At 34.5% G+C, this 21,169-nt stretch overlaps 3 protein-coding genes across 4 annotated transcripts; 2 read left to right on the top strand and 1 right to left on the bottom strand.

The window, feature by feature from the left end:
- Positions 1–1,720: 1,720 nt before the first annotated feature.
- On the bottom strand, positions 1,721–6,922 carry LOC11411874 (pentatricopeptide repeat-containing protein At1g12300, mitochondrial). Of its 2 annotated transcripts, XR_003010052.2 has the most exons (3): positions 4,991–6,922; positions 3,283–3,357; positions 1,721–2,166 (listed from the first exon to the last, which is right to left on the bottom strand). XR_003010052.2 is itself a non-coding variant. In XM_003599499.4 (2 exons), exon 1 carries the CDS (start codon positions 6,668–6,670, stop codon positions 5,003–5,005), a length of 1,668 nt encoding a protein of 555 aa, XP_003599547.2. In that variant the 5' UTR covers positions 6,671–6,921; the 3' UTR covers positions 1,721–2,166; positions 4,991–5,002. The 2 variants fall into 2 exon arrangements, 1 of the variants encoding a protein (XP_003599547.2); XM_003599499.4 differs by lacking the exon at positions 3,283–3,357 and having other exon boundaries at positions 4,991–6,921.
- Positions 6,923–12,989: 6,067 nt separating this feature from the next.
- On the top strand, positions 12,990–17,523 carry LOC112420090 (uncharacterized). The gene is made up of 5 exons (XM_024778713.2): positions 12,990–13,342; positions 14,050–14,303; positions 15,880–16,560; positions 16,849–17,076; positions 17,400–17,523. Exons 2-4 carry the CDS (start codon positions 14,157–14,159, stop codon positions 16,924–16,926), a joined length of 906 nt encoding a protein of 301 aa, XP_024634481.1. The 5' UTR covers positions 12,990–13,342; positions 14,050–14,156; the 3' UTR covers positions 16,927–17,076; positions 17,400–17,523.
- Positions 17,524–19,238: 1,715 nt separating this feature from the next.
- Positions 19,239–20,806, top strand: LOC120575882 (uncharacterized). The gene is made up of 3 exons (XM_039826710.1): positions 19,239–19,255; positions 19,344–19,469; positions 20,094–20,806. Exons 1-3 carry the CDS (start codon positions 19,244–19,246, stop codon positions 20,604–20,606), a joined length of 651 nt encoding a protein of 216 aa, XP_039682644.1. The 5' UTR covers positions 19,239–19,243; the 3' UTR covers positions 20,607–20,806.
- Positions 20,807–21,169: the final 363 nt, after the last annotated feature.

Below are 21,169 nucleotides of genomic sequence, written 5' to 3'. Positions count from 1 at the left end.
GTGATTGATGGCTGAAAGCGTAACTCACCGTCACATTGGTCTCTGACTCAATAAAACCCCAATTAGATCCTTCAATTTGTTAGTAACTTTAGTCCCGGATGTGGCAAACGAAAAGAGCTCATGGACTGCTGATGTATTCCCAGGGACCAAAATGAAAGAAAACCAAAAAAATTCTTCATTTTCCAAACATGTTATTTTCTTTCTCTTCGTTGACATAACATCCTTTCAGATTATATCAAACAATTTTTAGCATGTGATCCTCCAATGCATGTTTCAACCATCCAACACCAAATCAACTTAGAAACCTAAGCTATCCACTTTCATCTTTGTCAACTTAGAATACTTTGGTGATCGAAATGCTTGTCATTCTCCATTCTTTATTAGTGAATTGTCACAACTACAAACTCTACATAGCAGCTTCAAGCACTCCATTCCCATCAACATCAGCTTAAGGGGTATTGTTTTCTGTCAAAAGGGTTCATGGGAACGCATTAGCACGTTTTTGACTTAGTTAACGTTTTGATTAACCTCGTACTAAAATGACTAACGGATTGAAAAGTGGAGGATCTAATTGGAATTTTGTCTAATAAGAGACCAATGTGACAATGAGTTACACATTAAACAATCAAAATGGTGGTTTGCTCTGGTAATTAAAAATTGGGGAAGAGAATTCTTTTATCAATTAAAGTTACATTAATGACCATTTTACAAGTGTTCTTGAGGAAATTTAAATTTCGTTCTATAATTTGATGTTAAGAAATCTAAGCTCTGCTCTTATCACCGAATTGTTTACCTTTAACTATTTATTTATCCCTTTCTACCTATTTTCCTATCTACAATAAATACTTAGAAGTATTATTGACAAAAAAAAAAAAAAAAAAAGTAATATGATCAATTTTTTAGTAAAAGAGAGATGTAAAAAAACGAATGCATGATTTTTTTTTTTTATTGCAACAACGTAAAATAATTCAGGCACTGTTGCAACCTTGGTAAGATGTTGCTTTGTGAGGATCTTATTTACAACTCTGGTTGAATTGTTAGTGTGTATAAAAGGGAAAAAAGTTGAAAACAAAAATCATTTTTATTTCTCTGTTACAAAAACCCTTTCAACTACAATCTCTTATGTTGTAACAAACCTCAAATTGCGTTCAAATTCAAATATGAAGAGTTACAGCAATAAAAAGTATCAAAGAACTTTTATGTCAGAATGCCACATATGCCATCCATCATTATTAACATATACAAGTATGAAGAATCAGAATGAAACCATATGTTATCACTATCTTCAATTATGACACTGGTTGAATTTTGTAAGACAACGTGGGATCTCAAATGTATAGAGGCTAGGCCATGACAGTGACACAACTTGTACATAAGTCTAAAATAGGACAATGTATCACATAGCAAGATTTTTTCCAATACATTTTCTTAAGATAATATAGAGATATATTTTAAAAGAATGGACTGTAAGAGCAAAAGAGGTACTCACTCTTTTTTTTTTTTTTTGGTCTGGTAGATTAATGACTGAAACTCACACAATTAAATGTGGAGAAATGAGGTGTCCGGAGTTTGAACCTCGGCCTCTACATAAATTATGCAATGTCCCTATCAACTGAACTAAGCTCACGGGGACAAAGAGATACTCACTTTATCCCGAACACAAATTGAGAACGATGATTTATCAAAAAGAATTTAACACACGGGGAGTAAAAAAGTTTCCTAACCATGAACAGCATAGATTTCTTCCAATATATGTTACAAGACAAAATTCCAAATGCTATAACATGAACTAACTAGCAATAGCATATCAAATGACACCTCCAAGAGTAATTACAATCTATGAGCATCTTGTTGTCTCTAAGAGTAACATGTCAATCAAAGATCCCTAAACTTGATTACGTTTACATAATCATTATAACACAACATTTTCTATGAATATCTTGTGGATAAAATGTACATCAAACTCTACATACTTATCTAGTATTACAAAGCTCTGAAGCCACCTAATTTAAACCAAAATCACATAAACACCAAGCTACATATACTATCAGTAGCACTGGAGAATAGCAAACAACATCCTTCCATCAAACCAATAGCAGCAACACGCCTCATCAAAAACAAGACACCGCTTTACTGCAACCTCAATTTTGGAAAGTGGCATCACACCTTTGAACACATAACAAAATCAGTCAAACGGACAAAAAATCAGCGAGCAACAATTGAATCTGTCCAAAAGAATCAACATGTGAAATCACTCAAAATCAACAAAACGAAATCCATCTTAATAAAGAGCAAAACGTTTAACGAAACAAAACAATCAAATTGGTCCAAAGTCCAAACAGAGGGCAAAACAAAATCAGTCCAAGTACAGAACGTTTAACCAATGAAATTACGAAACAACCAAACAAAACAATACGCATTGAGCAATCAACAAACAATTTATTATTATCTATATTTCTTATATTATATAAGTGAATTAACACACAGAGCAATCGATATATAAGTTAGTCTTTTCATATAAAAGTGTTGCATCCTACTTTTAGCACGCAAATCAATTAAAGAAGAAAATAGGACCGAAATCAGAATCAGTTTAGCTAAACCCAACCGTTCCAAAAAGAACCGGTTTTAAGGTTTAATGAATAGGGTTCTGTACTTTGAATCCGAACTGATCAATCCTTGCAAAACGAAACTTAACCTTTACGAACCGAATTGTTTTCTATACAAACAAAACAATTCTTCTATTATCCAAATAGAACAAAACACTTATTTGGTGTTGATAACTTTATGTTTTTTCTAAGAATAAGAACATGGTTCCACAAATGAGAACACAAGCACTGTAGTAGGACTGAACATAGACAAAGTTTTAAAAATTGAACCATCTGAAACCATGCACTCAAACCCAACTCCTCCTTCAAAACCATACAATAAAACAAAGCATGCAACACAAAGCCAAGAACAATAGATACACTGCTTCCAACAAGTGACAGAAAAATTAGCAAAATTAGGCACCAAAAGAGCAGCCAAATTCACCATCAAAACCAAAAACAATACCTAGAATCACAAAACCTTCTCTCAAACACCTCACAAGCATGGTTCACCGTCAAAAGAAAAATAATAAACAAGTCAATACAAAGACTCAACTGAACCACAGCACTTATCAACCCTTGACCCAAATTAGTGGTTATAGCATAATACCCTTTCTTTCCTCGCTGAAGAAAAGTATTCTAAAGCACCAAAGAAAAGAGAAATCAAACCCATCCCCAAACTGAATGCCCTACCTACCAAATTTCTCTTGATCTTTAGCCTCAGATTCCAAATGCAAAACCATTTCTAGCCCCTCCAAAGCATACACAACATCTATACCAGCAAGAATAATGAGAGATTCAGAATAAGCCAACATCACAAAAAAAGATCAATAAATCAACACAGCAGTTACCAATTGAATCAAAAACCATGTTAAACTCGTCAATTGACAGGCGTGGCTAACAATTAACAGACTGAAACAAATCCACACTAATAATAGCCTAACGAGAAAGAGAGACAAATGAACAACACAACAACTATCATTTGACGTTGCAGAAACCTCTATTGTCAAAAGCGGCCGCGCCGACCAGTATAGCGGAGAGTAGCGGAAAAATTAGGACCACCGCGCCAGACCGCGTCGGCGCGTGGCAGAAGTGGAATGCGGTCAAAGCGGACCTATCGATAGTAAAACGATAACTTGTACTAATTGTATATGATTGTTATTAGCGATTTTCGATTTTGCTATCCCATTTATTTCATATTATGAATACTTCAAGAAATTTTGAGTAATGTTTAAGGTATTTTAGTATTTCTTTTTGAATAGTATGGTATTTAGTATTATATTTATTAGTGGCCACCACCGAAATAGCCCCCGCTACGCACCCTGCTCCCGCACCGCGCCAATTTTTGGGTTGGCTGCGCCGCATTTCGACATTGACAACAGAGGCAGAAACAATCTGTTAGCCTTTATTAATATTCATGTTGATAAGGCCTAAAATATACTCCGACAACAAAACTTGCAGCAATCCATTTTTTCTTTGACAGGAGTAGTCCATTTGAGAACAAACAAATATGTAAATAAGATGATATATCAGGACCAGGCAATAGACCTGAACTAGATTCTCATCCAGACGGACACTTCTAATGATTTTGATTTGATTTTTTAGCATGATTAGGAAGATAAAGATCGCTTTGGTGCTAGTGCAATAGAGGTCTCAAACCAAAAATAAGAGCATAGTCAAAACTAAAAATAATGAAAGTAAACAATATCCAAATTTGAGCTTGTATTGAGGAATGTTATCATAAAGGTACAAGATAGATTCAAAATATTTTACTGTCATAAGTCAAAAGATAGATTCAAGCTTGTTATATTGATAAATAAAGTAATTTTATACGCACTATAGATCCACAATATAAGATCAACCAACTTAAACTTCTTGATTTGCAAACAAATTTAATTGACGAATTAGATCCACATTCCATAATATGTCCTCTCCAAATGGAAGGTAATGCAAATGACAACTACAGGACTTGTGAAATACCCATTTTGCCAAGATAAAAGACTTGTATAAACTTACCACTTCAGTTAAACATTCAATAAATCATATAAAACACCGCCATACACAAGAATATCAACTTTCAGGGCTCTAACCTTCTCAGATTGGTTTGTGATTTGACTCACTATAAATGAACAATGAATGAAAAAATCCTTAAAAGTAAATGAAGCGGAACGACAGTACATTGCAAAGAAAATGGATAACTATGTGAAGATAAAAAAATCAACCATTGACACCATTCTAATATTGAAATGAACATAACAACTCATGACTTTTGATTAAAATTAAAGGGATAATTAGAACATTGAGTAGTTCACCTTATTTTGTATAGTTGTCAACAAAATAAATAAATCATAGTGATTGCACAATTGTCAACAAAATAACCAATATATAATGAGAAATCATCTTACCTAGTGTTTCCATCATAGGAGACCTCTAGCAATCATTTCACGCAGAAGTTTCTCCGCCTTTTCATTCTCATCTTTATGAAAGAGAGCCTGGATGAGAGTTTCATAAGTTACAGCATCAGGAATGATACCATTGTCATCCATTTTTGACAACAAGGCCTCTGCTTCATCAAACAAGCCCTCTTTACAAAGTCCATTGACCATAATATTATACGTCCAAGCATTTACACTATAACCCTTACTCAAAAGATCCTGGAAAACATCTTGTGCATTCTTAAGTCGTCCTACTTTGCATAATCCATAAATAAGTATATTGAACGTGTACATATCTGGTTGAATGCCTTGATCTTTAATTTTCTTAACTAATGCAATAGCCTGGTCAACATGATGGTTTTTACATAAAGCATCTATTAAACAGTTGTAAGTGAATATATTGGCTGGTTGACCATTATCATGCATTTCATCAACAAGCTCCCAAGCATAGGAGATTCTCCCTGATTTGCACAAACCATCAATGAGAGAATTATAAGTTACCTTATCAGGAGCAATTCCTTTGAACTGCATATCATTAAAGAGACTCAAGGCTTCATCAACCATTTTAATCTTACAAAATCCATTAATCATAGTACAATAGCTATGAGCATTAGGAGCCGCTCCCATTTGAGAAATAGTGTTTAATACATGTTTGGCCTTATTAACTTGGTTAACTAGGCAATATCCATCCATTAATGAACTGTAGGTAACAACATTTGGCATCACACCTTCTTTCATCATCACAACTAACATATTCTTAGCCCCTTTCAAATTTCCTTCCTTACAAAGAGCATCAACCAATATATTAAAAGTATAATAATCAGGGTTGATGTTTTTCAATACCATTTCACGAAACAAACCAAATGCTTCTTCCAGTTGACCAACAATGCAAAATCCATAAATTAGAGCACTAAAAGTGACAACATCGGGAGAAATTTTTTTTGCAATCATTTGAGAATATAACTCATAGGCATCAATTACCAATTTATGTTTACACAAACTATCAATGATTGTGTTATACATTACCACATTGATCTTGACCAATTTCCCATCAATCTTTCTCAGCATTTGCAAGGCTGTTCTTGTTTCCCCTATTTTACACAAGCCATTGATCAAGGTCCCATAGCTAAATTGATCCAAGTGAAATCCAAGTGCAAGCACATGGTCATGAAAGTGCAATGCTTCCTTGACCTTACCATTAAGACACAAACCTTTGATAAGCGTATTAAAGGTAATGGTATCCGGTTCATAACCCATTTTAAGAATCTTGGCCATCATAGAAAAGGCAAAATTCATTTCAGCCATGTGGCAGTAACAATTAATGAGAATATTGAAAGTAAAAATATCAGGAGTAATCCCATGAAATTCCAATCGACGAGAAAGGGAAATAGCAGTTGGGTAATGGTTGTTGTTAGACTTAACAAGGGAACCTAAAATCTTGTTAAATTCAATGATGGATGAAGTGGGTTTCGTACGGAGCAAGTGATTGAATGAAGAAACAACATTATCAACATCAATATTACTAGGAACAAACTGAAATTGAGAGTATAGTCTTGTAATTAAGAAGGGAAAAAGAAAAGATGGAATATATGAAGAAGAAGAAGAAGAAGTAGAAGAAAACCTGAAGCCGCATGAAAACAAGGAAGACATTTGAGAGTGAGTGAGCGGCACTTCTTTGGAGCGACAAGTCGTGGTTGAGGAAATGGAATTTGGAACCTGAAAAAGTTGGGTCTCTCGCTTGCTCTTGCAGAAAGAAATAAGTGATTTTTGACGGTACGGCGGAGGACGGCGTTGGAGAGCGGCGGTGGTGGCACTTGTTGATGGTGGTTGAACTGAAGTTGCTGAGAATGGGTTCTGATTATGTTCTCTTTTCCGTTCTTAGAACCCAGTTCTTATTTTATTTTTTATCTGCAAAATTACACTTTTAATCTCTTCACTTAATTTTTCAGGTAACAGTTTCGTCCTTTATCTTTTTTTCATTTCAATTTGGTCATTTTTGTCCATTTTCATATAAATTTTTAAGTTTAAAATTCATGATTTTATTTTCTTATGGTCTTTCAATCTTCAAATCTATGATCCTCGTCTATGTTTGCATAAGAATATTATATTTGAAGCTTGAAAATGTATATAAAAATGGACAAAAAGGACCAAATTGAAATGAAAAAAAGATAAAGGACCAAATTATTACCTAAAATTAAGTTAAGGGACTAAAAGTGTAATTTTGTCTTTTTTATTTTTTAAGAAGGCAATGACACACGACTGATTATGATTGGGTCAAATACAAGTGCCCCCTAATGGACATATTCACAATTTTATTTTATGTTTTTTTGACACAAATAAATGATTTTTAGTAATAACATGTTTTATACGTTTACCAGCGGTAACTATATATGTATTGCATTTTTATGTTGGGAGATTAATCGATTTGGTCCCTGGATAGAAAAAATAGTCGTCATTTTAGTCTCTGCATGTAGATAAATTGCAAAATAGTCTCTAGTTGTAGACTCTGTTAGTCAATCTAGTCCCTGAATGCAGACTCCGTTAATCAATTTAGTCCTTAAATGTAGACTCCGTTAGCCACTTTAGTCTCTGAAATTGACCAACAGAGTCTATATTCAGGGACTGTTTTGCAATTTCTCTGCATTCAGAGACTAAAGTGACTACTTCTTTCCCTTTCAGGGACAAAAGTGACTAATACCCCTTTTTATGTTTAAGTAAAAAATATTTATTTTTTATATTTTATGCAGGGGCCGAGATTTGAATTCTGGATCCCCACTTCTCCACACATAATGTGTGTGAATCTAGCCACTAGACTAATTGACCAAAAATAAAATAAAATAAACAAAATATGTTTATCTTTATTTTTTATTTTTTATTTTTTATGTATCAATCACAAATATTTGTCCCTTGTTTGTATCGATTTTTCAATGGAAAGTATTTGTCCTTTCTGATGGCTTTGAGTATGGGCTATGTCTTATACGGCGGGCATATGCTAAGCATGTCGCTGGGTTTGAAGCTTGTTGTCACAAATCTGGTTAAGCTAACTAAAAATTGTTGTTTGATGCCATTTGTTGCTGAAGTTGTTGGTGTTTTTTGGTTTTCAAACGCGTTTGTGGGTCGTTCGATCACCAAAAGTGTCGGTTCTTATGGTTTGTTAAACGAACGTGATTCTTCGATAGGAGATCCGTTCGTATGGTTACTTTGAGGCCACCAATCTGATTAGATGTTGGTTGTTGTTTTGTTGTTCTAAAGTCTGTTCGTGGCGTATCTTGTAACGCCCTATTTCTATTAAAGCAATTAAACATGCGAATAATTCATATATTCAAGAAATAGACGCTACTTTCACCAAAACGAAAACCAAAGATTGGAAGCTAACATGCATGCATACAAAACCTCATCAAACGCAGCGGATACAAAATTCATATACAACATGCATACATGTCATGTGATCTCAAAATACATAAGCATCAAACTCTCCAAGTCCGACACATGGACAAAATCTCAAAATATAAAAATAATCCAACAAGATCTAGAGCTAACAACAAAACCCTAGATCAGAGCCGACTCTACTCTAAGACCTAATAGTGGAGAAAGCTCCCACTATCCACCAACATCAGGAACTCACAAGCTACTATTCCTGCACAACGTCTACTCACCCATACAGGCAAGTAGGCGGTTAAAAACCACTAGGGGTGAGTATTACATCAACATAATCAATAACGCAGATAAGTGGGAATAGCATAATCCAATATCGTGTAATGAATCAAAATAGATAAATTTCATACATACATTATCACTGCAATCCAAGTCTCACCGACATATATTCAACGAACACAACATCATCAATAATCATCATTCACAATTCCACCACTTCCATGAGTTTATCAATTCACATAGTTAATCATGACATGACACAACAATCCATCAAATACAAACATCACCATTAATCACTTACAACCACAAGTACATCAAGTAATTTCACAACTAGGACTCAATTCACCTCATGATATGATCCTAGACACAACACCTATATGCATGCGGTACCGGTCATCACCAATATTTAGGCCGTCGCCCATCATCACCAAAATCATCACCAATTGGATATATAAAAATATTCGTCATCACCAAATATGTATGCATGAACATATGACTCAATAATAATGCATATGTCCACACAACAACTCACCATATCATCACCATTATTTATTTGCATTTATGCAATCACACCAATAATTCATCACCACATGCATAATCAATACCATATTATAATAAACAATGTATATGAACTCACCAATATCATCTCATTCACATAATTCATATCAAATACATGATTTCCTCACATTCCAAGTAGAAGGGAAAATACATCACCTTGAGATAACTTCTCATTCAACATTCAATTTATAATCAAGTACTTCAATATAGTCATACAAAACTAATCATGAAAGATTTATAAGACGATTGGCTTTTAAGAACCAATTTCGATAAAATCCATATCAAGTGGCAAACGGCCAACAATGATAAATCCCCAAAACAAAGTAACATTATAAAGTTTGAAAACTCACCGAACAATCTTAATCAATCATGTAGTCAAGAACTTAAGTCACTTACAAACTATTAAACATTAGTTCAAAGAATAACTTAAGATCGTACGATAAAACCCAACTCAACATTTTCTACATTCCTACCCGAAATTCACGTTTACCATGATTAAGATGTTTGACTCACGTTACAAGCTTTACCTAAGTCTATATGAGTTGTAGGTCTAACTTGTAATCTAATTCATTTCATGAAGGTTCAATCGAACAAAATTTAGAATTTTTCGTAACATTTTCACTAAGACCCCCTTGTAGTATTTTCATCATAACTCAAAAACTAAAGATCATTTTCAAGTCAAACCAAAGCCAACATCGCTATCTAAAACTTTCATGTTAAAATCAGAAGCCAGTTCAGAACAAAAATAAGCAAAAAGGACGTAAGAACGCGAAACATGGGATACTGCCACTGAGCAGCTCGCCTGGCGAGTAAGGTTGCTCGCCATGGCGAGTAAACACAGTAGCTGCTCTCCACCAGCTCGCCTGGCGAGTAAACACATTTTGCAGAAAATTATGTTTTACGGGAAAATCCGTTTTCATCCCAAAATCCCAATTTTTGACTTCCCAATACCCAAATTCGATCCCAAAGTGCATCCAAACGTTTCTAAATATTAAAAGACACTCAAGGCCATGTACAAACTTGAATTAAACATCATCTTAGGAAAAAAAAGTCATCATTTAACCCATTTTATCAAAACAAAAACAACATCTTATTTCTCATCTCCAATCCATGAATATGCATACCCAAGTCATGATTCACCCACAACAACATCAGTTAATAGCATCAACATCAATGGAACATGAATCACATATCTTTTCAACAACAACTTAGCAAAATTCACTATTTGAGCACAATTTCATAACTTGACATTAATACATACTTTAAAACATGTAATTTCAACCACAATCATACAATTATCATTAAATCATGCACACGAAAATAACATCACAGTTAGAGCACGAATTTAACAACAATTATCAATTCATTCCAATCAACCCATTTCATACAACAAAGGAGAAGTTGCAATAATTGAACATGATTATGATGAAGACTAACCCCCTTACCTTAGATAATGATTAATCCAAACTTAGGCTTCAATTTAGCTCCTAAGCTCACCCCAATTTGATTCTTCAAACTCTTCTCTCCAAACCCTTATCTCCTAATCAGACTGTTACATATCCCTTCACCATGAGTTCTCTAGTTTGATTATGATGCTCGCGACTGATTGTGTTGGTTGGGTCAGGTTTTGCTCCCTCACTATTGTTTTGTTACTCCAAGATCGTGAATGTGCTTCATAACAGGTGTTCTAGGCTAGAAATGATCATGTACCTGTTGTCCGTTGTTGCTGTGATTGGTGGGTGCGGGTGTTACCGTGTTGGCGGTGCTCGTGGTGCTCAAACTCGTTGATTGACCATCCCTCGAATGTCCTTCAATTGAATTTGAGTTGCTTTCTATTGGATTTGGCTAGAAATGGTCGTGAAGCATTCTGTCGTAGTCAGTGGCGGATCTCTTTGGTGGTCGGCAGGAGCCACGGTATCCCCCAAGATTAACTTATATACTATAATAGATGTACTATGTTAGTAAGATTTCGCTGCTGCCGTGGTAAGGGGGTGCCAGAAATTGCCTAGGGTCGCGGGTTCAACCCTCCACACTCTTCTTTTTACATATTTATTTCCTATTTTTAGATATTGTATTAAAAAAAAAAGTGTCTTAAGGGACTCGAATCCATGTTCTCTTCCTGCTTTCAAACAATTAATACCACTAGGCCAATTATTAATTATTGATATATCTTGAAACCATTTAATATATATTCAATAGAAATTTGGCACTCCCAAGAAAAGTTAACTCAAGATCCGCCACTGCTTGTAGTCGTAGCACAGCGGGTTGTAGGTGTGGGGTTCCGTATTCGTGTTGGCGATCGAATCTCTCACCTTCACGAAGTTTGATGACAGGGCCGCAAGTGCATGGCTATGTCGGTTTTAGTATAAAAAGTATCGTATCCACAGAGACCAAATTAACAAGTACCGCTTTATGTTGTTTCTATGTTTATCTAAGGCAAAATCAAAATATTTTGGAATTTGCACGGAATAAAAAGGTTTTTAATTAATTAATGGACAGGTAGAGACCAAAACGACGGTTTCCGTCGACTTCCGTCACTCAAGTAAATTATTGCGCTAGTTTAAATGGTAACGAGAGAATTAAAATTTCTTGTAGAATTTATCTAACAAGAGACAACGTTTGCTTTCGCAACACGTTGTCAGATCTTTTAGACACGTAACCACCTACTTTCGTAGCGTATAATTACAGGCCTAAAAATTCATTTTTCTAAGTACAACAAACTCATAATTAAAAGAAAAGAAATGCTTTCGCTTTAACCTTTTCTATTAAAAACTTGATATTTTTCTAAGTCGGATATAGTTTTCGCTCTTTCGATGCGTAAACGATATCTCGGTATCTTTACTTTCATAATAGATTTTTTAACAATTACAAAACAGAATTTTTTCAAAACAATTATTTAAATTCTCGTTACACCAAAAGAAGTGTGTAATTTACATGAGTTCGTCGATACGACGGAACCACATTTTGGACTCAAATGAAACTACTCGCGCATAATTATATTAAGCATACAAGCTGTTAACTGATTCATGCTAAAAGGGAATGAATAATACCTGTTAAAATCTGGCCACTTTAATTGAGTATAAATCCCATCCTTTTCGATGCGAACTGCTATGTAAGGAACCGTACTGCAGAACTTAAGCAAATATTAACATGATAATGTAAACAAGAAGCAAAAGAGGCAGCTGCTGCCAGAAACAATTCAAAGTAATTTGATATTGAGAACAGTAAAGCCACACAGCAATTTATATATATGTATATATGTGGAACACGGCAATCAAAAGTAACAATAGCAATTAACAATTTAAATCAAAGTAGTGCAGCAATCAAGAAATTGATTTCGTAACAGTAACTTGTAAATAAAGGGAATGGCAACAATGGTAATAGAAATATATAATATGGTTATGGAATTATATAATATATTAGCAGCAGCAATAAAAATAGAATAATACGAATTGGAATTGAATATTGGAATTAAAATCGAACAAGGCATCAATAAGTGAATCGAAACAACGTAGCAGCTATGTGGTGGCTAACATGAATTCAAAATGGAATCAGGGTTCTGAAACTAGTTACGGCAGCTAGGGTTGGGTGTGGTTATCATGCATAAGCCATAACTTATGCACCATGCATAAGTTCAGCCCATTAACATTTAGCCCAACAAAATTGATTTTGCCATTGCTTTCTACACCCCAGTACGCGTTCACCATCAACAACACAAAACAAAACGCGCATCAACAACACAAACGCGCATCACCTGTAGCAAACTCCCACCACCGTCGTTCATCATCAATCTTCCGTCACCGTCGTTCACCATCAACAACACCGTCGTTCACCAAATCAACACCACCGTCATTCACCATCATCATCACCACCGTCGTTTTTCATCAACATCATCATCATCCTTCGCATTTTCATCCTTCGCCATAACCGTCACCGAAACCAAACGCTCACAACCTCGCCGGAAACCGTCACTGTGTTTGCCTTCATCAGTCGGAAACCGAAACCAAACGCTCAAAACCTCGCTGGAAACCGTTGTTGTGTTTGTCTTCATCACCGGCGCTGTCTTCATCACCGGAACTCCGTTTTCGCAAAATGATGAAAAAAAAACAGGTTCAAACTTATCATATATGAGTTCTTGCTCATTTTCATTGTCGCTGTCTTACATTGAACATTGTTCTCAAATAGTTTTGAAATCATCTCAAATTGACAGTTTAATTTCAAATTGAAATGGTTTCAGAGTGTTTGTGCCAAGGGAGTGAATCAACAAATGAAAATTAGTCCCTAGTGAACTGAAATTGATGTGAGAACAATGTTCAATGTAACAGGTTTAACATGCAACATCATAGCCTCTAACATAAGCTTGTAGACCATAAGCTTTTGTCAATAGTGTTGATTCATAGTGTTGATTTATTTAATTTCTGGAAATGGTTTCATACTCTTGACTTGTTTCTTATTATAGTATGTTTTGTTTAAAAGTCATATAGAAAACCATTTTACTCTGAAAACCAATATGCTGTGTAAATGGTTTTCACAAGTTTTACTCTGAAACCATTTTGGTCCTGTAAAGTTGAAACCATTTTGGTCCTGTAAAGTTTTCAATTGTGCATGTCTAGTTAGAACTTAGAAGTTACTTTAATAAAATGTCCATATTGTATTTGTTTTTTTTAATAAAATAAATACCAAAACCATTTTTCTGTGGAAATGGTTTCTATGTGTTGTACACTAAAACCATTTGGTGCTGGTAATTGTTTTTTTTGGAATAATGACTCAAGTATAGTATAATCATCTGATGCTGGTAATTGATTTCTTTGATCCAGGTTAACAAATCTAACGACGGGCCAATTCCAAACTTCAGTATTGGACTGACGCAATTAGAGCAGGAGCAAGCATCTGATGACGATAATGGAAAAAAAAGGGTAAAAGGATGGAAAAGAAGACGAATCAGATAAACCGTGGGAAAAGGAAACAACAATCTGATGACAAAAATGCAAAGAAGAGTGGTAAAAAGATGAAAAAGAAGCCGGATCAGAAAAAACAACAATCTGCTGGAGAAGAATCTGATGAAAAGAAGGTATTTTTCTATACATATTCTTACTTTTATTATAGCTGCCATATGCTACAATACCATCTGCCATATTTTGTATACTAATTGCTGTAATTTTGTCTGTTAAGCTAGTGAATTTAGAGTTCACATACTGCATCAGTCCATCTGCATCATTTTATAGCCTATCTGTTACGTTTGTTCGACTAGTTTAGCCGTGCAACTTATTAATCCTAACTTGGTGAAAACACACCATTCTCCTTCATCACTTTCAATGGATGTCTAGTCATCTTGCTTGTTTAGCCATTGGTGGATTATTTGATTTAGTTTATGCAGTGGTAGTTTGGTGAGTTCAGGATTTTTGCTAAAGAGGTGGTGTTTTGTTCAATTCTATCTGCTGTCATTTTTGCACCGTGCTTGTATTGCATGACAGAGTTATGCAGGAGCGTTTTTTTAATCACAAGTGATGATATCTTGTGCTGAATTACAAGTATTAATTTGGAACTATATAGCATAATCTTTCACTGAAGGGCCAGTCAGTACAGTAGCTATTTATCCTCTTTCTTGGGCAAGGTGGCATGTGAATTGAGATGTGCTTTGGTGAAACCGATCTGTGTGTCGGGGAGTAGAATCAGTGAGTTCAGTTTGTCTGGGTGTGGCCCGTGTGGGAGAATTCGTCTGATATAATGTTACATTTTTTTTTTCTTCATGAGGATTTAGGCATTTTGGCTCGAGTAGTTTTGGAGTCACTCTGCGATTGTTGTGAATTCCACTTTGCTTGTATCCTTCTAACTGTTAACTAATCCTTGCACTTCTTGTGATTGGCTTAGTGAGAGTATTATATTTAAGTGTTTGAAATCCATTACCTTATGATATAATATTATCTATCTCATTTTCTTCCCCCATTTTATTAGATTACTTTCTTTCCCTAACCTTACCCCGCACTTCAAAACTCTATTTTTCTATTAGAAGCTTGATTACTTGGTCCCTTTGATTGGCTGATAAAAGAATCATTTATATGATTTTGTTCATCTACATGTTGGAAAAACGTTATACCTTTGAGTCGATCTGTTCTTAGTTTGTTCATCTTTGTTTTGTTTTTATTAGGCAGTTAGATTGATTTTTAGTTAGATGTTCTTACCAATGCAGTCTTCCATTCTCCTTCATCACTTCCAATTGAATCCTAAGATGTTAATACTGTAAAATTAAAAACAGTTGGAATTAATGTCTCAAGTATATTATTAATATACTGTCTGAAACCATTTGGCACAAGGAATGGTTTCAGAAAGTTTTACACCAAAACCATTTGATGCTGGTAATTGTTTTCTTTGGATTAATGTCTCAAGTGTATTATTAATAACTTTTTGTTAATCTCTCAGGAATAATATACTGTTAATTCTGTGTTTCAATGCCTTTGTTTGTTAATACTGTAAAATTAAAAACAATTGGAATTTGTTAATACTGCCTGAAACCATTTGGCACAAGGAATGGTTTCAGAAAGTTTTACACCAAAACCATTTGATGTTGGTAATTGTTTTCTTTGGATTAATGTCTCAAGAATAATCATTTGATGCTGGTAATTTTTTTTTTTTTTTTTTTTATCCAGGTTAACAAATCTGATGAAGCAAGTTCTGATGAGGAACATGGAAAGAAAAACTTGGATTTAGAGCAACGATTGAGGCACAAGCTTAGCATACCTAAGGTCTATGACCTTATGAAGTCAATAGATGGAAAAAGAAGAAAAGATCAGATAATTCAACTTTTGAATGAGAGTGGGTTTGGAGGAATGGTTCATATATGCAAATGGACAAAAATCCACACATTCTTTGTGGAATGGGTTGTCAGACACTTTGAAAAGGAGAATATGTGGATAAGACTGAGCAAGACGGATGTGCTCCCATTGAAAGAAGAAGATGTGCACAGAGTGTATCATCTCCCAATGGCGGGGGAGCAGATCAACATTAAACTTTGCTCAGAAGCAGCAATTAAGAGACTCAGGGTAGAGTTAGGATTGGATGGTGATTATTCTCCATTTGTCAAGGCGACAGAGTTGGAGATAAGACTGAAGAAAATGGAGAAACCAAAGGCATGGGTAAAGGGTGCAATTTGTCTTATAATTCACAACATGTTGTGCCCCAATAACAGCAGCTTAGTTTCTCTACATTATGCTCAAGTATTAAAAGAGGCTTCATCTTATAACTGGTGCTCCCATGTTCTCCAATATATGAAAGACGGATTGCAAAATCCGGAAGTGGCAAATCCATTAGCGGACTTCCACTTCCTAATGGTAATCTCTCTCTCTCTCTCTCTCTCTCTCTGTCCCATATTTGTATTTGTATGTTGGCTGCGGTAATATATTCCTATTTTTAGCTTCAAACCATTATATATATTCCTATTTTTATGTTGGCTGTTTGTATGTCTGAAACCATTTTGCACAAGGAATGGTTTCAGACAGTTGTCTTACAAAACCATTCGATGTACATAATTGTTTTCATTGGAACTGCATGCATACATAGACTATAGGATCATGATGAAGAAGATGATGCTAATTATGATGATACTAATTATTTTGCAGATTAATTACATGGAGAAAATGGGAAAGAGAAGCCCATTCCTTACAGGAAAATACAAGCAGCCATCGCTTCGTGACTAGGATGTCAAGTCGGCAAACCAAGACCTTCAGAAGGTGCATGAGCTTATGGGACTGGATAAAGGATTGACAGTTGGGGTCAAAAGACTGCAGAACACCGATGATGGTCTGCTTGTAATGTGTTTTGATGCAGAAACATGTCCACTATCTAAGGTGAGAGAAAATTAATGATATTTATGCAATGTTAATGTATAAACCATTAATTTTCTTAAATGGTTTTAAGATGTTATACAGTAAAACCATTAGTATTGTTAAATAATTTTACTTGCTAGTTTAAATGTTTTTCTTCATTTTTGTTTTAAACTGATACAAGTTAGTAGTATATATAAAACAATTGTTAATAGTGAAAGACTATTCTCCTATGAATGAGTGAATGCTATTATTTTCTTTCATAATACATAAAACAATTGCACCATAATATTGTCTTTTTATGGTTTCAAAAATCCTAACAATACATGGACATAACCCGATTGCAGGCAGAGGAGCATCTAAATTATTGTAGGGGTTGCATACGGGTCTACACTAGAACCGCCGAAACCTTGCAGAGGAGAATAGCTGAGGCAAATGCTTCTACTTCTGCAAAGAATGACATAGTTTCAGCAGAAATAAACACATCAAATGAACCTGAAACTAGGGAGAATAAGACTTCAAGTACTGAAAAGTCTGCGAAAAATGATGCAGTTTCAGAAGAACCAAGCACAACCAAGGAAGCTGAAACTGAGGAGAATAAGAGTTCAGGTACTCAGAAGGGGGTGGAAGTACCTGAAGCTGAAACTAAAGATGATGAAACTGAGGAGAATAAGAGTTTAGGTACTCAGAAGGGGGTGGAAGTACCTGAAGCTGAAACGAAAGATGATGATGCCAAAAGCAATGATGAAAATGTCGATGATGAAGAAGTTGAGATTGATGGAAAGATCATTGATGATTCAGTTAAGGCAGCATGCAATGTAGGAATGACATTGACACAGGTAACTATCTTGAAGTTTCCAGAGTTTTTTGAAGCTTCAAATGCAGGGTAAGAAATGATTATATATGATGTGTTTTAATGGTTTTTTATTTATGATGTGTAAAACTATAATAACAAACTAATGGTTTAAAAAATCCATCTTAAACCATAACTTTTAAAGTGTTTATCAATGGTTTTGATATGTGATGTCTGAAAACTAAAATGTTTTTTTAATGGTTTCAGGTTCAATACAAATGATTCAGAGAATCCAGCTTCAAACGTTGTTAAAGATGTGACGGATGGGGAGAAGCCTACAGAATGTGTCTCAAACGTTGTTACAGAGTACGAATCAAGCAATGTGATAATTGTACTTTAGAGTTGATTAATTATATTCTGCACAATAACAATATTAATTAAAATCTGCAAAAATAAACACTCTTATGTAATATTATTTGACAGTGCAACTCCACTAAGGTCAGTGATGCCAGATGAAATAATTAACTTGGACAATGTGCAAACAGTCACGACAAAGAAAAGAAAGAAGCATAATATGCTTTATTCTGATGGCACATACCCTGAGCGTCGACGTGCAGTGAAGAAATCGAAGTACCTTGACAGCCCGTATGATGACGTTGTCCATGAGTCTACTGCAACTGAGTTGCAGAAAAATTTATCAACATATGCATGGAGCTCGGAGCTGGATCAGTAAGTGAAAACAATTTCTTATTTAGCTGTTATGAGGAAGCATTTTGCCGAGTCATTAATGTACAATGTCATAGTTCACATAAGTGAGATTATGCCAAAACATAAGTTTAGTGTAAGTGTGATGAGTATTAATTATAGTCATGTTGATTTTTTTGCCAAATGTGTTGTTTTATTTGGTTTTTAAGCTGTTGTTTTGAACTATGTTTGTATGTTGGTTGTTTGTATGTCAAAACCAGTTTTCACAATGAATGGTTTCAGAAAGTTTCCCTACAAAACCATTTGATGTAAATAATAGTTTTCTTTGGAACTACATATATATACTATAGTTTTCTTTACTGTTCATTTTAATGTGTTTATTTTACAGTTTTATGCTATGATATTTTCCGATTGATCTTTTGGATGTTTGTGTCTGCCTTTGATGAGTGAACTGCCATTTTATGCTTAATGAAATCATGTTTCTAGTACTACAAATCCTAAAATGCTTAATAATTGTATAGGGATGAGCTTCTGTACTGCTCGGATAACAGGGCTCATGATTATTCTGTGGAAAGGATAGACTTGTGGTCGCTTCAACAAGACGAATGGGTGTCATGCTTTGTGATCAATGTCTGGGTTAACTGCTTAAACTGGAATCAACAAAGAGACAAGATGACAAGATTGGTTACACCCATGATTAACTATGTATGCATTATATTCCATGAATATTAATGGTTTATTTTATTCATTAAGCTGAATAATTGATTTTACTGATTTATTTTTATATAAACAGGTTGACCTTGAAAAACCTGGTGCCTTTGACAAAAATAACCCAGCTGCATTCACAAGATTCATCGAGAGACTAAGCAAGTTCAAGTTCTTGGATTGGAAAGCTATTGACCCTAACAGTCTAGAATATGTAAATTTCAGTTCAATATGGTTTTTTAATTTTAGTGCATGTTTGGATCTGCAGTAATACTCTGAAATACTATTAGTGTTGTACGTCTGAAACCATTTAACCCAAGGAATGGTTTCTGACACTTGTCTTACAAAACCATTTGATGTACATAATAGTTTTCTTTGGAACTGCATACATAGACTATAGTTTTATCTTTTGATGCATTTCACATAGTAAATAATAGTTTGAGATGGTTGAAAACTGATTTATTAAATTACCAATGCAGTCTTCCAATCTTGTATTTATTGTACTGATGCTATCATTTTTTGTATTTATAATACTAGTAGACATCATTAACTTCTAATCTTTGTCTAAGATGGCCCCAGAACATCTGGGTTTGAGATGACAAAATTACTCGCCTTTGAATATATGTGGTTAAACTGTTGCAGGTGCCTTTGACAAAATTCATTAGTGTTGAATAGTACACTTGTAAATCATTTAACCCAAGGAATGGTTTCTGACACTTGTCTTACAAAACCATTTGATGTACATAATAGTTTTCTTTGGAACTGCATACATAGACTATAGTTTTATCTTTTGATGCATTTCACATAGTAAATAATAGTTTTCTCATTGGAACTGCAGATCATGACGCCAGCTTTAATTGGGGATCCGGGAAGTCATTATGTGTGCTTCGTCGTGAATTTGAAGAGCCAAAAATTTGAATTCCTGAACAGCTTGACGGGAGATAAATTGCACACCAAGAATGGCGCACCCACTGTATACAAGAATATGTTTGATATCTGGCTGAACGAGGTGGAAGTATTTGTGGAAGAAATGTATAAGACTAGAAAAATCCGAATGCCCTTCAAGTTTAGCACATTTAAGTGGGATACACCAAGGATGCCTAATCAAGTTGATAAAGACAGTTGTGGAGTCTTTTGCATGAAATTTCTTGATGAATGGGGAGGTGACAACAGGCAACTGGATTCTTTCAAAGGATGGTCCAAAATGAAAAAAATTGAGAAGGCTGCAAAGATTATGGATCTCAGGATTGGAATTTGTTCCACAATTTTAAGCAACACAAGCAATTGCAGAAGAAATCTTGTGGAGAATAAAGCAAAAACATACTATGAAAAAAAGCTTCAAAAACATTAAAACATTAATTTCTTGATTGTAATTTCTGTTGTTGATGAATTTTTGGACTAGTTTTAATGTTTTTTTTTTATTGACTTTGTATGGTAAAATTTAGTTCTTGATTTTGGTACTATGAAAAAAACCTTCAAAAGTTAGCAAGTTGAACATGACATGTAACTTCTGTTGTTGATGAATTTATGAATTAGTTTTAATGTTTTTTTTATTGAGTTTGTATGGTAAAATTTAGTTCTTTCTTGAGTTTATGAATTAAGTGTGGCTTAATAGTTTCACTAGTGTTGTATGTGAAACCAGCAGTACATCTCTTATGGTTTCCAATAAAATATTCATATTTTATTTAAATAAATATTATAACTGAAACCATAAGTGTGGCTTAATGGTTTCACTAGTGTTGTATGTGAAACCAAAGTAGATCTCTTGTGGTTTCCAATAAAATATTCATATTTTATTTAAAATAAATATTATAAATGGTTTCGATATTCTTGTATGTGAAACCAAAATAATTGTGCAAACCACAAGTTTGCTTCACGAATTTCACGAATTCATTTAACCATTTAACGAATTTC

Source organism: Medicago truncatula, chromosome 6 (genome assembly GCF_003473485.1).
Source record: "Medicago truncatula cultivar Jemalong A17 chromosome 6, MtrunA17r5.0-ANR, whole genome shotgun sequence".
NCBI lineage: Eukaryota > Viridiplantae > Streptophyta > Magnoliopsida > Fabales > Fabaceae > Medicago > Medicago truncatula.
Note: the sequence above shows the minus strand (reverse complement) of the source record. Positions and strands in the feature narration are given on the sequence as shown.